Source organism: Neoarius graeffei, chromosome 12 (assembly GCF_027579695.1).
Source record: "Neoarius graeffei isolate fNeoGra1 chromosome 12, fNeoGra1.pri, whole genome shotgun sequence".
NCBI lineage: Eukaryota > Metazoa > Chordata > Actinopteri > Siluriformes > Ariidae > Neoarius > Neoarius graeffei.
In genome coordinates, this window is record NC_083580.1 from 66297788 (window position 1) to 66316151 (window position 18364).

Here is an 18364-nt window from a genome sequence, read left to right on the forward strand (position 1 = left end):
GTACATGGCATAAGTTTGCAACTTTGCAAATCTATTTCGGCTAGCTTCTAATAGATTGCACTATTCCGTGCAATATGTGCCTGTATCATGTTGATTACACTCCACATTCAAAGGCTTAGAAAACAACATACAGTGCTGAGCATAATGCTGGGCATACACTGTGCGATTTTTGGCCCGATTTTGACACGATTTTCACTCGTGCGACTATTTTGGAGATCGGGCTGAGTTTTGGCTCAATCGTGCGTCTCGGATCGTGTAGTATATATGGGGTAACGACAAGCGATTAGTACCTCACGACCTCCTCCCGATCGATCGGATGAAAATCAAACCTGTTTGAAATCCTGAGCATCAGATCCGAGCATCGGATCGTATAGTGTGAGAACAAGAATCGTAAGTTGCGTGCTGTTTACCCCTGCGATTCACTCGTACAGTGTGAGCAGCAGCTGAATACCACGATTGAAAAAATCGCACAGTGTATGCCCAGCTTAAATGAGTCCACCCCCTTTGAAAAGTAACATTTTAAACAATATCTCAATGAACACAAACAATTTCCAAAATGTTGACAAGACAAAGTTTCATATAACATCTGTTTAACTTATAACATGAAAGTAAGGTTAATAATATAAACTTAGATTACACATTTTTTCAGTTTTACTCAAATTAGGGTGGTGCAAAAATGAGTACACCCCACAACAAAAACTACTACATCTAGTACTTTGTATGGCCTCCATGATTTTTAATGACAGCACCAAGTCTTCTAGGCATGGAATGAACAAGTTGGCGACATTTTGCAACATCAATCTTTTTCCATTCTTCAACAACGACCTCTTTTAGTGACTGGATGCTGGATGGAGAGTGATGCTCAACTTGTCTCTTCAGATTTCCCATTGGGTTCAGATCAGGAGACATACTTGGTCACTGAATCACTTTCACCCTGTTCTTCTTCAGAAATCCAACAGTGGCCTTAGATGTGTGTTTAGGATCATTATCATGTTGGAAAAGTGCACGATGACCAAGGGCACGGAGTGATGGTAGCATCTTCTCTTTCAGTATAGAGCAATACATCTGTGAATTCATGATGCCATCAATGAAATGCAGCTCCCCGACACCAGCAGCACTCATGCAGCCCTACATAAGGACACTGCCACCACCATGTTTCACTGTAGGCACCATGCAGTTTTCTTTGTTTTCCTCACCTTTGCAACGCCATACAGTTTTGAAGCCATCAGTTCCAAAAACATTTATCTCGGTCTCATCACTCCAGAGTATAGAGTCCCAGTAGTCTTCATCTTTGTCAGCATGGGCCCTGGCAAACTCTAGGCGGGCTTTTTTGTGCCTGGGCTTTAGGAGAGGCTTCTTTCGTGGATGGCATCCATGCATGCCATTCCTCTGCAGTGTACGCCATATTGTGTCACGGGAACTCGTCACCCCAGTTTGGCTTTCTACTTCTTTAGATAACTGCAGTGAACTTGCATGCCGATTTTCTTCAACCCTTCTCATCAGAAGACGCTCCTGTCGAGGTTTTAACTTCCGTGGACGACCTGGACGTCTCTGTGAGATGGTTGCAGTTCCATCTTTCTTAAATTTTTGTACCACTTTTGCTACAGTATTCTGACTGATAAGTAAAGCTTTGCTGATCTTCTTGTAGCCTTCATTTTCTTTAGGGAATTCTGAAGAGACAAGTTGAGCATCACTCTCCATCCAGCATCCAGTCACTAAAAGAGGTCATTGTTGAAGAATGGAAAAAGATTGATGTTGCAAAATGTCGCCAACTTGTTCATTCCATGCCTAGAAGACTTGGTGCTGTCATTAAAAATCATGGAGGCCATACAAAGTACTAGATGTAGTAGTTTTTGTTGTGGGGTGTACTCATTTTTGCACCACTGTAATTTGAGTAAAACTGAAAAAAATGTGTAATCTAAGTTTATATTATTAACCTTACTTTCCCGTTATAAGTTAAACAGATGTTATATTAAACTTTGTCTTGTCAACATGTTGGAAATTGTTTGTGTTCATTGAGGTCTCATCTCATCTCATTATCTCTAGCCGCTTTATCCTGTTCTACAGGGTCGCAGGCAAGCTGGAGCCTATCCCAGCTGACTACGGGCGAAAGGCGGGGTACACCCTGGACAAGTCGCCAGGTCATCACAGGGCTGACACATATGGCCCTTTTCCACTACCCTTTATCAGCTCACTTCAGCCCGACACGGCTCGCGTTTCGACTATCTCAGAGCAGCACGACTCGGCTCGCTTCAGCCCTACTCAGCACCCAAAACTCGCACGGTTTTGGAGTGGGGCTGAAGCGAGCCAAACCGAGCCGAGTGGGGCTAGGGGCGTGAGCAGACACTCCCCTGTGCACTGATTGGTGAGGAGGAGTGTCCTCACGTGCCCACACACGCCCCGCGAGCACGCTGGGATCTGTAAACACCGTAAACCCGGAAGAAGAAGAATAATTACGAATTACGAGAATTTCTGAAGCCTTATGCGCCTCGCCTCATCTATACGCTCTTGCGAGTATCTGTTGGCGTTGTCGGTGACAACAAGCCACAGCACCAAGACCAGCAACACTAACGACTCCATGTCCTCCATGTTTATTGTTTACTATCCGGGTCGTGAGACTACCGCTTAAAAGGTCACTGATGTCACTGTTTGCGCCGCCTAACGACATCACGTGACGTCCACCCACTTTCGCTAACTCCACCCAATGTGTCCACCCACTTCCAGCCAGCGCGGTTGTAGTCGAAATGCAACTCCAACAGCCCCGCTCAGCTCGACTCAGCCCAACTCAGCACGGCACGGCTCAGCCCAACTCAGCCGCGTTGGTAGTGGAAAAGCGGCATTAGACACAGACAACCATTCACACTCACATTCACACCTACGGTCAATTTAGAGTCACCAGTTAACCTAACCTGCATGTCTTTGGACTGTGGGGGAAACCGGAGCACCCGGAGGAAACCCACGCGGACACGGGGAGAACATGCAAACTCCGCACAGAAAGGCCCTCGCCGGCCACGGGGCTCGAACCCGGACCTTCTTGCTGTGAGGCGACAGCGCTAACCACTACACCACCGTGCCGCCTGTTCATTGAGATATTGTTTAAAATGTTACTTTTCAAACGGGGTGTACTCATTTACGCTGAGCACTGTATATGGTGTGAAAATGCAAATGCAGCTTTTCAGCAAAACTAAAACTATGTTGTTATTTTTGTTATGTTTGTGTTCATCTCTGATGTCACATTAAATAAAACTGTGCAGTCATGTTTGTGTAAAATCCTGGAATATTACTCGACCTTGTCGGTCGCCATGTTTCTTTGGCTTCTGCTGATGTTGCGGTTCAACTGGCTTCAGCTTGTAAACAAATGCACGTGCACAGCTGCCCTTGAGGGGAGCTCAGAGTGTGACTTGGGTTCACGTCAGTGGCATAAAAGTGAATTATGGTCGGCAGCTGTAGGTGGAGCCCGAGAGCAAAAGGAAGAAAAAAAAACATTCTTGCATAATGGTGCTTAAACTGTTAGAGATCGAATCTTACCTAATGCATCTTTCTGTAATTTATTTTGGTAGACATTACATAATCACTGGACACTGTACTTTACTTTTTTGTTTGTTTGTTTGTTTGTTTGTTTGTTTTTCAAATGCAATATGACTATTAGGCTGGCAGTTTGTTAGCAAACCTGTATTTTCATCTCATCTCATTATCTCTAGCCGCTTTATCCTGTTCTACAGGGTCGCAGGCAAGCTGGAGCCTATCCCAGCTGACTACGGGCGAAAGGCGGGGTACACCCTGGACAAGTCGCCAGGTCATCACAGGGCTGACACATAGACACAGACAACCATTCACACTCACATTCACACCTACGGTCAATTTAGAGTCACCAGTTAACCTAACCTGCATGTCTTTGGACTGTGGGGGAAACCGGAGCACCCGGAGGAAACCCACGCGGACACGGGGAGAACATGCAAACTCCACACAGAAAGGCCCTCGCCAGCCCCGGGGCTCGAACCCGGACCTTCTTGCTGTGAGGCGACAGCGCTAACCACTACACCACCGTGCCGCCTCAACCTGTATTTTGCGATACATATTATATGTTGTGGGAAAGTCTTCATGCATTCTTTGCTTTTTGCCATATTGTCCGTTACTAATTCTGATTTTCTGTTATTGTACTGACATCTTCCTCTGCCTAATCTCATTTCCAGTATTAGAGTACAGATATTATACAACCCCGATTCCATAAATTTGGGACACTGTGCAAAACGTAAATAAAAAAAACAGAACATGACAATCTGCAAATCCCGGAAACCCTATATTTAATTGAAAATGGTACAAAGACAAGCTGTCACATGTTGAAACTGAGAAATTTTATTGTATTTTGAAAAATATTTGCTCATTTTGAATTTGATGTCAGCAGCACGTTTCAGGAAAGTTGGGATGGGGCATGTTTACTAGCCTGGCTAACGCGACTTCAGAGCTCTCCGAGCATTTGGTCTGGCCAAGCTATTAAGCCCAACCGTTTCCCAGAGCCCGTGGTTGACCCGCCTCCCTGAAATTCCTCAGTTTGCTACTGGTCGAAGCCAAAAAAGGCTGTGACGAAGCTTAAACCAATCACATCACTCTTTCCTCTGACGTATGTGACTCGACGGGGCTAACTGGTAGATTAAACTCTTACCGAAGCCGGTCGGGAGCAAGGCGAAAACGTCCTTCCTTTCAATAAATACCTCCAGGGCTGCTCTTTGCTCCGTTTTCAATGAGAACTTCCCGTTGAATGTTTTCAATACAGCATCTACCGCTGTGTCAAAGGCTTGCCGCTGCTCCATGTTTGTAATGTTTCTAGTGAATGAAGCGCTTCCGGCATAGATTCTGTAAACAATCTATGGCTTCCGGTCGTAGTTCTACTACGTCACTGCCTTGAACACGCCTCTACCCAGGGCCGTTGGAGATGCTCAAAGTTGATTGGTTCCCGATTTTTCGGGAGCTTGGAAATGCTGTAGATAGCCTGCCTGGCCAGACTAAGCTCTGAACAGGCCCTCGTGTTGCGTCACGCTTAGGATGGGTGGGCCCAGGCTACATGTTTACCACTGTGTTGTGTCACCTCTACTTTTAACAACAGTCTGTAAACGTTTGGGAACTGAGATCATCAAGCGCTGTAGTTTTGAAAGAGAAATGTTGTCCCATTCTTGCCTGATCTACAATTTCATTGGCTCAACAGTTCGGGGTCTTGTTTGTCGTATTTTGCGCTTCATAATGCACCAAATGTTTTAAATGGGAGACAGATCTGGACTACAGGCAGGCCAGTTTAGCACCCGGACTCTTTAACTACAGAGCGATGCAGTTTTATGATGTGCAGAAAGTGGTTTGGCATCGTCTTGCTGAAAGAAGGAAGGCCTTCCGTGAAAAAGATTTTGTCTGGATGGCAGCATATTGCTCTGAAACGTGTGTATTCAGCATTAATGATGCCGTCCCAGATGTACAAGCTACCCATATCATGTGCACTAATGCACCCTCATACCATCACAGATGCTGGCTTTGATGGTATCGGGTGCATTAATGCACACCCTCCTGAATCTTTTAATGATATTATGTACCAAAGATGATGTGATCCATAAATTCTTTGCAATTTTACATTGAGGAACGTTAATCTTAAATTGTTGCACTGTTTGCCCACGCAGTCTTTCACAGAGCGGTGAATCCCTCCCCATCTTTACTTCTGAGAGACTCCACCTCTCTGGGATGCTCTTTTTATGCCCAATCATGTTACTGACCTGTTGCCAATTAACCACATTATTTTTTAACACAACTGTTGTCCCTGTCCCAACTTTTCTGAAACGTGTCGCTGACATCAAATTCAAAATGAGCAAATATTTTTCAAAATACAATAAAATTTCTCAGTTTCAACATTTAATATGTTGCCTTTGTACTATTTTCAATGAAATGTACGGTTTGCAAGATTTGCAAATCGTCATATTCTGGGTTTTTTTTTTTTTTTTTTTTTTATTTACATTTTAGACAGTGTCCAAATTTTATGGAATTGAGGTTGTATAAACAAAATATAGAATATATAAGACTACATTCAGACTGCACCCTGAAACGACCCATATCCGATTTTTTTGCCCATATGCGACCTGTATCCGATTTGTTATTGACAATCTGAACGACACAGATCCGATTTTTTCACATGCGACCCAGGCCGCTTGGATATGTGGTCCTAATTCCGATGCATATCCGTTATTTTCACATGCGACTGCAGTCTGACCGGACAGGTCGCATTCATGCGACCTACACGTCATCAACAAGAGACAAGCGTCACTATTCTGCGTTGGCTAATCCCGCCTCTTTGGTGGAAAACAACAACATTTGTACAGTTTTCAGAATTTAAATAGACTTTTATAGAATTGATCAAGCTAATGGTGGATTTGGTAGGGACCTGGATGTTTATCTGTTAGCCTGATTAAATAAAACAGTTTCTGTAACTGATTTATAACTTAAACCATCCTGTATTATAAGATTGTTCTGGAAATTTCCAGTAATTTGACACCTTCGGTCTCATTAGTCTGCTGCCCACATTAATCAGATTATTGTGTGAGTTCCGCCGCCGCCACAAAAACCACATCGCCAGGTCTCGCCTCATCTCCATAGCAAACTGCACTGGTGTTTCTGCACCTTGAGCCAGCGCTGAGAGAAGTTGCAGAATTCAGCCGGCTATAAACAATCTAAATAAATATTTATAAAAATGTAGAAAAAGTTTATTAATATGACGAAATAAATATGTGCAAATTATTAAGCCTGAATTAAGAGTTTGGTAATACAGCGGCCGTATCCCAAATGACTGCCTACTGAAGCTCGAGTGCACTATATAGAGTTTAAAAATCCATTACTTCCTAGTAACATGTAGTGCACTTATATAGAAATTAGAGAGACATTTAGGAGTTAACCCTCGTTACCAGGCTACAAGTTTTCATTTCAGTTCAGAAACAAAAACACACACGAGACCTCACACTTTAACACTAACCAGATAATTAAACAAACAAACAAAAAAAAGAAATCATTAAACTTGAAGAGTGCGCTTTTTTTTGTTTACGTATTACGTAGATGTGCTTATTACGTGTCAATTTGTGTATGTGGGACACTTTTGGGTCGTTTTCCGTTCATATTGGAGATCGCATACAAGTCTCATATAATTGGTAATGTGAACGGCCTAACAAAAAAATCGGATTTCACAACAAATCGGATATGGGTCGTTTCAGGTTGCAGTCTGAACGTAGTGTTAATTACAGATTCTGTATGAAATATTGGAGTCTGTTTAATTCGTGATTTGCTAATGGAGCACTTGCATGTGATGTCATAGCCGATCCAGATTGTGACAGACGCCATCTTGTCGGTCAAACGCCATATTTCTGCCTTCTACTTCTGGTTCTACTTCTGCTTCTACTTCTACCTTTTCTTCTGGAAAACCCTACTATATACAATTCTACTACAACGGCTGCGGCTACAAGCTCTCCCTACCTGTGCACGTTTTTTATGTTTTTTGTGTGTATTTTTGTGTGTTGTTCGTCTGTACCGGACTTCAATATCCATTACAACCGTATGGACTTACTGGACATTGGCTTCCAGCAGAAAATGACGGTTTGTAGCGATTTCCATCGCATGCACAACATTCCGGATGAGAAAAAAAAAACATTCCGGACGAGATAGCGAGACCAGCGGGGTCTCCGTGGATTGTTATCGGAAGCAAAGCGAAGGAGGCGGCGCCGGGAGCCGAAGCAAAAGCGAGGCTGCAGGCAGAGCCGGCCTGTTGACTAAGCTCAGAAAACAGCCACTCAAATCTCCACTGCTAAACCTCTCTCTCTCCAACGCCAGATCCATGTAAACAAGACGGACGATTTGGAATTACAGCTGGAATTACCTTATTCTATTCTATAATCGGCTGGTCAGTGCATCTAGTATCAGTACTAGTAATACTTAAGTGACTTACCTATCCAATGAGGATTCTTGTTTACAAGATGCCACATCTGAGTCGCTGACAAATCCTGAATTTCTGTAGAGATAACTGTCCAGAGATTTATAAGCACGCAGTGCTTCACCACTGAACAGCGAGGGAAAGTTAATGAGGTAATTATACACGTCCGGGTATTCCGCTGGCAGTTCAAAATCCGGTCGTGAAAACTCCGTCCGGTAAGCCATAAGGGTCACTAATCTGTAGATCGTTTATTTTAGACATATATCTAGTTATCTGTTCATTAGAAAAATGAGCCGTGTAGTCCGTCGGTTGAAATTGATCCATTCTGTACACGAGTGCAGCAGTATTCAGCGGTGTTTTTGACCGACAAGATGGCGGTTGTGTACTTTCCGGTCACGTGACTGCAAGATCTCTATAGGAGACAAAATGAGCATATGTTTTTTTCTAATAGTCGGCTACTTTTTCATCGATTAATATCGGACTTTCCAGTGATTTTGTATTTTTTCTCAAAGAGCAAAAATGTGTTTGACAATTTGTTCCTGCAAGCAAGTGTGAAGAGCCAGTCAGATTGCAACCTTTTTAAGATTCTGAAATTTGTGGCCGGAAAACTGAACAAAATAATCACACTCTTCCCGAAGTTAAAAATAATACATTGAAAGACTCCTTATATATTCCAGCAACATACTGATAATGTATCAGGTGACTGTGTGCTTTTAGGCATTTTTAGTTTTACTAAGACGTGCGTTAAAACCTGATTTTGTAAAATGAGCTGAGAAACGGTCAATTAAGTTATTGAATATTTGCCAAATTAATACAATTTATCTCTAATGTGGAGGTTTGTTCTGACATGTCAGGAGAAGACTCTAGCTAGAAATAATCTCAGATGTTCTCCAGATAGCTGAGTTAGCATCGTCGTCGAGACGCAGAGGAAAACCTGTGTCACGGCTCAGCACACTTAAAGCTGCTGGCACAAATCGCAATTACACAGCACTTCTGTAGTGTTCTCAACTCTTGTTCCATATGTCTTGCTCTAGCCATCGAGCTGAATCCAGACTATGTGCGTGCCATCCTGCGAAGAGCAGAGCTTTATGAGCAGACCGAGAAGCTTGATGAAGCTCTGGAGGACTACAAGACTGTGCTGGAGAAAGACCCCGGCATCCCGGCAGCAAGAGAAGCCTGCGGTGTAAGTTACTTTCACCTAAACCACTGATTCAACCTTAACATCATGCTGGCTTTGTTTATGTATTTAGAAATGAACTAAGCAGTTAAATGATCATAACATGACCTGGAACTAATTGTTTTATTCTTATAATGAAGCATTTTATATTTTAGTTTGTCCAGGTCGACAGTGAACTGCGTGTACAGGCGTACTCATGAGATAATCACTAACAAATCACAGGAGTCTATTACTTTAATAACCAATGACTGTGTGGTGTAATGTGGCCTGCTGTAAAGCACAGTTACTATAACTACCATGAAGTTATTTTCCAACAGAGGTGGACAAAGTACCCAACTTCATTACTTAAAGGAACAGTCCACCGTACTTCCATAATGAAATATGCTCTTATCTGAATTGAGACGAGCTGCTCCGTACCTCTCCGAGCTTTGCGCGACCTCCCAGTCAGTCAGACGCAGTCAGACGTGCTGTCACTCCTGTTAGCAATGTAGCTAGGCTCAGCATGGCCAATGGTATTTTTTGGGGCTGTAGTTAGATGCGACCAAACTCTTCCACGTTTTTCCTGTTTACATAGGTTTATATGACCAGTGACATGAAACAAGTTCAGTTACACAAATTGAAACGTGGCGATTTTCTATGCTATGGAAAGGCTGCACTATAATGACAGGCGTACTAACACCTTCTGCGCACTTCGGCAGCGCATTGATATCTGAGCTCCGTATCAATGCGCTGCCGAAGCGCGCAGAAGGTGTTAGTACGCCTGTCATTATAGTGTGGACTTTCCATAGCATAGAAAATCGCTACGTTTCAATTTGTGTAACTGAACTTTGTTTCATATCACTGGTCATATAAACCTATGTAAACAGGAAAAACGCGGAAGAGTTTGGTCGCGTCTAACTACAGCCCCAAAAAATACCATTGGCCATGCTGAGCCTAGCTACATTGCTAACAGGAGTGACAGCGCGTCTGACTGACTGGGAGGTCGCGCAAAGCTCGGACAGGTACGGAGCAGCTCGTCTCAATTCAGATAAGAGCATATTTCATTATGGAAGTATGGTGGACTGTTCCTTTAAGTCAAAGTACAGATCCCACTGGTCAGATGTTACTCCGATACAAGTGAAAGTTGTACAGTCAAATATTTACTTAAAGTGCCATTCCACCATTGGATGTATTCTTTGGCATAAAATACAATATATTTTATGACAACATGACTAGAGAGAGAAATCTTTTGCTTCAAAATGATATATCAAACATAATTTTTTGACAACGACAAGTATATTAATTTTGCGACCAAAGTCACCTACCCTTTTAATTTCCGCGCGGTAGTGAAACGTGATGTCATCGGCAGGTTCCCCTTCTTGTGTACCATGTGTCGGTCTATTTTTAGACCAGGAAACCCCCAAAGTGAGAGAGTCATTTCTCCTCGTATATGGGGGCCAAAAAAATTGTGAAAAATTCTGAGTTAATCTTTCAGTTAGCTAGATTTATTGGTATTAGCTAGATTTATTGGTATTATTTTTATCGCGTTCTATCCGCCATTGCTGATAATATGTGCCACGTCACGTGGTACACAAGAAGGGGAACCTGCCGATGACATCACGCGCGGAAATTAAAAGGGTAGGTGACTTTGGTCGCAAAATTAATATACTTGTCGTTGTCAAAAAATTATGTTTGATATATCATTTTGAAGCTAAAAGATTTCTCTATCTAGTGATACCATTTATATATGTTGTCAAAATATATTGTATTTTATGCCAAAGAATACATCCAATGGTGGAATGGCACTTTAAGTCAAAGTACTGAAGTACTCGCTTTTAAAAATACTTAAGTATTAAAAGTACATGCTTACAATACCCAACTGCCTCTGAAGCAACCTACTGGGTTTACTGACTAGCTCGTAGAACCTGTAGTGCTGAAGCTCCACCTGACGCTAGCAAACTCTTTTCAAACTCAAAATCATACTGGGTAGCTAATGCTACTAGAAAAGAAATGTCTACATTCTATTTATTTGGCAAGATTATGCTAAAACATATTTCTGAAAGGACTTCAGGAAAAGTTAACGTTATTAATGTTAGCGTGCAAAAATGGAGTTATGCTAACAGTGTCCACGTTAACTAGCTACTGTATGTGTTAACGTTAGCCGTGGACAAGGCGATGGCAACTTGGCGGGCAAATCCATAGAAAGTCATTTGACTAACCAGACTGCATAGCTACGTTTGCAACATTATCGCTAGCTCTAAAAGCACAGACAACTTCATTGCAAGCTTTCTCTTGGAATAAAACACTCAATCTTGTTTGGATGGCGAGTTTTTGTAGGCTGTGATGTGCTCCGTTTTAGGCAAACAAAGCAAGCATTTCAAATGAAACGAATCTTTAATCCTTTCAGAAAACTGAAACATGGGTTCTAGGTATGGCCATGAGTGCGTGCATTCCCCAGAAGAACCGCCTTCTTCCATCAACTGATCGTGTTCAAATAATGCTGCTGAGAAATCACTGAACTTGATTTTATACAGTCTATGGATGTGATGTGACCCTAGTGATTACTGATCGGCTGTCTCAGTGTCTCCTGTGAACAAACCATCACGTTTTAGAAAAGAAAAGAAAAAAACACCCACTTTCAAAGCTGCTTAATAGTAACGAGTGACGAGGACCTTGATAGAAATGTAGTGGAGTGAAAAGTATGTTTGTCTTTCAAATGTAGTGAAGTTAAAGTCATAAGTTTCCAAAAAATAATAATAATACTCAAGTAAAGTACAGATACTCAAAAAGTGTACTTAAGTACAGTACTCAAGTAAATGTACTTCGTTACTGTCCACCTCTGTTTTCCGATAACAGCATGACTCAATCGCTGTGTCTGAAATCGCTCCCTACTCACTATATAGTGAGGACGCCATTTTGTAGTGCTGTCCGAAACCTAAGACTCCGTTCAGACTGCACCCTGAAACGACCCATATCCGATTTTTTTGCCCATATGCGACCTGTATCCGATTTGTTATTGACAATCTGAACGACACAGATCCGATTTTTTCACATGCGACCCAGGCCGCTTGGATATGTGGTCCTAATTCCGATGCATATCCGTTATTTTCACATGCGACTGCAGTCTGACCGGACAGGTCGCATTCATGCGACCTACACGTCATCAACAAGAGACAAACGTCACTATTCTGCGTTGGCTAATCCCGCCTCTTTGGTGGAAAACAACAATATTTGTACAGTTTTCAGAATTTAAATAGACTTTTATAGAATTGATCAAGCTAATGGTGGATTTGGTAGGGACCTGGATGTTGATCTGTTAGCCTGATTAAATAAAACAGTTTCTATAACTGATTTATAACTTAAACCATCCTGTATTACAAGATTATAAGATTGTTCTGGAAATTTCCAGTAATTTGACACCTTCGGTCTCATTAGTCTGCTGCCCACATTAATCAGATTATTGTGTGAGTTCCGCCGCCGCCACAAAAACCACATCGCCAGGTCTCGCCTCATCTCCATAGCAAACTGCACTGGTGTTTCTGCACCTTGAGCCAGCGCTGAGAGAAGTTGCAGAATTCAGCTGGCTATAAACAATCTAAATAAATATTTATAAAAATGTAGAAAAAGTTTATTAATCTGACGAAATAAATATGTGCAAATTATTAAGCCTGAATTAAGAGTTTGGTAATACAGCGGCCGTATCCCAAATGACTGCCTACTGAAGCTCGAGTGCACTATATAGAGTTTAAAAATCCATTACTTCCTAGTAACATGTAGTGCACTTATATAGAAATTAGAGAGACATTTAGGAGTCAACCCTCGTTACCAGGCTACACGTTTTCATTTCAGTTCAGAAACAAAAACACACATGAGACCTCACACTTTAACCAGATAATTAAACAAACAAACAAAAAAAAGAAATCATTAAACTTGAAGAGTGCGCTTTTTTTTTGTTTACGTATTACGTAGATGTGCTTATTACGTGTCAGTTTGCGCATGCAGGACACTTTTGGGTCGTTTTCCGTTCATATTGGAGATCGCATACAAGTCTCATATAATTGGTAATGTGAACGGCCTAACAAAAAAATCGGATTTCACAACAAATCGGATATGGGTCGTTTCAGGTTGCAGTCTGAACGTAGTGTTAGTGACGATTATTTACACCCTATATATAGTGCACTCAAAGTATCCCACAATGCATCACGAAAAGTAGTGTACTACTAACTACGATAGTCACTAACCAAAGCAATATATACCATCATGCATTGCGGTCGCGCTGAAAAAAATTACATCAAAAGTATCAAATTTGATTTAATAAAACGCAGTGGCTAGCGCTGTCGCCTCACAGCAAGAAGGTCCGGGTTCGAGCCCCGTGGCCGGCGAGGGCCTTTCTGTGCGGAGTTTGCATGTTCTCCCCGTGTCCGCGTGGGTTTCCTCCGGGTGCTCCGGTTTCCCCCACAGTCCAAAGACATGCAGGTTAGGTTAACTGGTGACTCTAAATTGACCGTAGGTGTGAATGTGAGTGTGAATGGTTGTCTGTGTCTATGTGTCAGCCCTGTGATGACCTGGCGACTTGTCCAGGGTGTACCCCGCCTTTCGCCCGTAGTCAGCTGGGATAGGCTCCGGCTTGCCTGCGACCCTGTAGGACAGGATAAAGCGGCTAGAGATAATGAGATGAGATGAGAAAATGCAGTGGCAAAGAAGAAAGTATTCAGCCTTGATTTAAAAAAAACTGAAAGATCCAGGTACTTTGTATTAATTAATGTGAGAAATAGGCTCAGTATAATATATGGATTTATCACAAAAATACATGCATGTATTTATTATTTTGAAAACCCAGCAGCCGACTGATCTGGCACGTTTTAATTGTGCGACAGTAATGACGTAAATACCAGCACGACGAACAAGTGTCCGAAGGTGTTTTTTTTTTTTTTTTCTTTAATTTTACCAGTGAGCTCACCTCACTGGTAAAATTATTACCAGTGTAATTCCTTATGTAGGGAGTAGTGAATGAGTGAGTGATTTCGGACACAGGGAAAGTATAATTTTCCTCATGTATAACACCACAGCAATTTTACAGCAATTACCATTTTCCATTTATTTAAAGAGCAATGTGTCATACTTTTATCTGAGTGCTAAGACGAATGCCTTGAGGGATGCTGGGTTCTGTTGAGCAGTACTAGATGCTTGAAGGGAGCATGGTTCAGGGCGTGGCGTGATAAATGCCTTCAGGTAGGCAGCTGCTGGTCCACTTTTAGCTTTGTAAGTGAGCATCGGGGACTTGAATTTGATGGAGGCAGCTACAGGAAGTCAGTGCAGGGAACGCAGAAATGGGCCGGTGTGGGAACACTGAAAACAAGTCACTGTGTTCTGGATCAGGGTTAGACAGTGTGTCGGTGCAGATCCGCCAAAGGAAAATTGCAGTCTCAGAATGATAAGGCACTGAACACGTACCCAAGTGTCCTCATGATGTTGCACATGGATTAAAGTTTTCCGTCGTGTGACGGATTTCCGTCAGCTGAACTCTCCCAAGGCCAAACGTGAGGTCGGTGCTGATCCGAGGAGAATTAAAATGACGGGTGGTTGGGTAGAGATTGGGTTATAACACTGATGTGTTGCAACACCATCAACTATCAGCAGGGTTTATTTAACTTTTTTGTTTTTGAGCCATGCTTTGTGTCGTTCATTTCCTATATTTGATCATGTTTAAACGTTCGCTGTCTACGGTGCGGCATTAAAAAAACATGCGCTGTCAAAATTGGCAAAATACTGTGCATTCCCATGTGCTTGGCGTGCTTGTGTCTGACCATTTCTGTTTTGTATTAAATTAAATCTTGCCAAAATGACTTAGTTCAAACCTGGACATATAGAAATAGAGCATGTTAAAAAAAAAAAGAAAAAATAAACCCCGGAAAGCCCGCTCCTCTGCTTCAGCCAGACTTGAAGACCCGACGGTGCAATGCTTGCAGACTGTCAGAAGTAATCAGACCTAAATTTATAGCTAACAAATCAGCAGACGCCCCAACAATTATTATTTTCATTAGGCCAGTGTGTAAGGTATGTTAGAACCGTGCCTTATAGCCTACGTTATATCACAATTTAAAGGACGTTTGAGGAGTTGTAGGCTGCGAGCGCAATGATGTTCCGACATGCGCTAAACTTTATTCCCTGAAAATCATACACCAGCGTTCAATGTCCCAAACAGTCAAAATGTCTAGAAGACTACGGTTAAATAATAATCATAGCCTACTAAGTTAAATTACGTCAAAACATCTGTTTCTGGCCGATGAAATGATGGAGGAAAATGAGAACGAACGCAAAGTAGATAGCAGCCAACTTCACGTGATCTTTTAGGTAACTTAACACTCGTGTTGGCCACAATATTTCTCTTAATAAAATCTTGAATTGTTTTTGAAGTCGTATTCAACACAAAGTAAGGTCAAATTATAATTTTAATTTAATGTAAGCGAAGATCCAAACTTTTTTCTACATTGACGTCGAGCACAGAGGAGCATGTCATTCTGCTTTCGGTTTCGGCAGCATGGATGCGCTTTACATGAAAGAAGGCACTGATGTGTCTGCCATCGATAAAGGTGTAAAAAAAAAAAACAAGTGGAGGTGGGCTTGGCTGTACGAAATAGGTGAAAACGGAAAGCCATTTAGTTCATGGTGTAAAAAACTAAACATTCCAGGCGCTTGCATTTGTGTGGTTTGCCACAAAAAAATAATATACGGAAGCAATGGAGAGTGCAACAAATTGAATATATTAATCCATTAATTAATTGATAGTTATCAGTTCTAAGTTAACCATTCTCAGAATTTCATCGAAATCCACCCATACCCCCCCGTAAATTTTCAGTCAAATAATTTTTTTTTTTGCTTTAATCCATGTGTTGTAATGGAGAAACTCGCGTGACTGAGTCAGGTTAGTATGGAGCCCCTGAAGTAGCCTGGCTAACGCGACTTCAAAGCTCTGCGAGCATTTGGTCTGGCCAAGCTATTAAGCCAAACCGTTTCCCAGAGCCCGTGGTTGACCCGCCTCCCTGAAATTCCTCAGTTTGCTACTGGTCGAAGCCAGAAAAGGCTGTGACGAAGCTTAAACCAATCACATCACTCTTTCCTCTGACATATGTGACGCGACGGGGCTAACTGGTAGATTAAACTCTTACCGAAGCCAGTCGGGAGCAAGGCGAAAACGTCCTTCCTTTCAATAAATACCTCCAGGGCTGCTCTTTGCTCCGTTTTCAATGAGAACTTCCCGTTGAATGCTTTCAATAAAGCATCTACCGCTGTGTCAAAGGCTTGCCGCTGCTCCATGTTCGTAATGTTTCTAGTGAATGAAGCGCTTCCGGCATAGATTCTGTAAACAATCTATGGCTTCCGGTCGCAGTTCTACTACGTCACCGCCTTGAACACGCCTCTACCCAGGGCCGTTGGAGATGCTCAAAGTTGATTGGTTCCTGATTTTCCGGGAGCTTGGAAATGCTGTAGATAGCCTGCCTGGCCAGACTAAGCTCGGAACAGGCCCTCGTGTTGCGTCACGCTTAGGATGGGCGGGCCCAGGCTACCCCTGAAGGGACATTTGCGCGCGCACAAAAAAAAAGCTCCTGAAAACAAAATTCTCTTATTCACATGCAGAAATATTGCATAAGTAAGAGGAAGGCACGTGATAGTCAGTAGTGTGCATTACACCTTGTTCTTTTCTTTCAGGAAAAAAGTGCATAAGAGAGAATTTTCTGAGAAAACAAATGGACATGATATAATGTTTTGTTCTGTAATTATTGCACGCTCACCACTGACTATTACGGGCTCACCACTTCCTTAATACTTTTTAAGAAAGAAAGAAAGAAATCCTATGAAAGAAATATTGTGAAAACAACATAAATTTTTCACTTTTCCACAAGTGTATTTATTTATTTATTTATTTATTTATTTTCCCGCGTAAGGGTCCCTTTAGGGGTTCTGTAGGTTGGCAGTGTTAGGGAAGAACGACAGCTGGTTGTTCCGAACTACCCCGAAGGTTGCATTGCCAGATGGTGTAATCCAAGAGTTGTCCAGGAAGATCACAGTATCTTCATATGAGGATGCATCTGGGATCTAGTTTCAGCTGCTGAGCTGCCATCCATGACGAGATGTCCATCTGACATGGATATCCGTAATGAAACATTGATGGAGGAAAGGAGAGGGTGGACGGCATCAGTCCAGTACTCCAATATGAGTAGATACTGGTTATTGAAATTAAAAATAGATGATTCAAAAAAAAAAAGAAAAGATTTTCTGGTGATTCGAGCTTTGAAGCATCAAATCAATACATTTCAAGTAGTATTTCAGTAGTGCCTAATGATGTATTAGAAGCGGTGAGAATCTGTATCTGTATGGGCCTCGCAAGTACACTGAACCTCAACTTTTATTATTATTATTGTTGTTGTTATTATTATTATTATCTCACCGGCTGTCAGTGTTGTGCATGAACGCGTTCAAAAGAACGCGTTCACTGAACACGCTCGTTTTTCCATGAACTTTGAACTGAACGCAACAGCTTTGTAATGAAAAAACTTGAACGTGAATTCGTTCAAATTATGCGACATGAAGATGAACGAAACATGAAACCTGATGAATCGAGTGGCACGTCTACTTGCAAGATATTTTACGTTCTACTACTTCACTGTCAGTCTGATGTTGTTGTCACTCACTGCCCTGAGGTGCCGCATGTGTGCAATGCATCATGGATAACGTAGTGTGAAGCCGGAGATAGTGGATGGCTCTATGATTTGGCTCCATACTTCGTTACCCATGATGCAGCAGAGCAGAGTAGGCGTAACCCAGCGTTCCCCTAGCTACAGGCAGCAGACAGCGCGCACACCACAGCCGGCGCACACTCACAGCAACATGGCCAGTGAAAGTTCAAGTAGCGGCACGGAGAACACAGATGAGTACAATTACAAATAATTTTAGAAATGTGATTGTTGTGTGCATACACAGATGTGTACTGAAGAATGAGGCTATCTGAAGTTTTCCTGTTTTGTATTTTGAGAAATAAAAAGCCCTTGAGCATGCATCCCTCTGTCTGATCAATATGGTTGATATGGTCAATGCTGGGCGGCACGGTGGTGTAGTGGTTAGCGCTGTCGCCTCACAGCAAGAAGGTCCTGGGTTCGAGCCCCGGGGCCGGCGAGGGCCTTTCTGTGCGGAGTTTGCATGTTCTCCCCGTGTCCGCGTGGGTTTCCTCCGGGTGCTCCGGTTTCCCCCACAGTCCA

At 42.4% G+C, this 18364-nt stretch overlaps 1 protein-coding gene across 1 annotated transcript in view; it reads left to right on the top strand.

Moving 5' to 3' along the window:
* Positions 1-18364, top strand: part of ttc1 (tetratricopeptide repeat domain 1) — a 62032-nt gene that overhangs the window by 16541 nt on the left and 27127 nt on the right. Inside the window, exon 6 of the mRNA XM_060936262.1 lies at positions 8986-9134. Coding sequence (XP_060792245.1) covers positions 8986-9134 — 149 coding nt within the window. The remainder of the gene's footprint in view (positions 1-8985; positions 9135-18364) is intronic.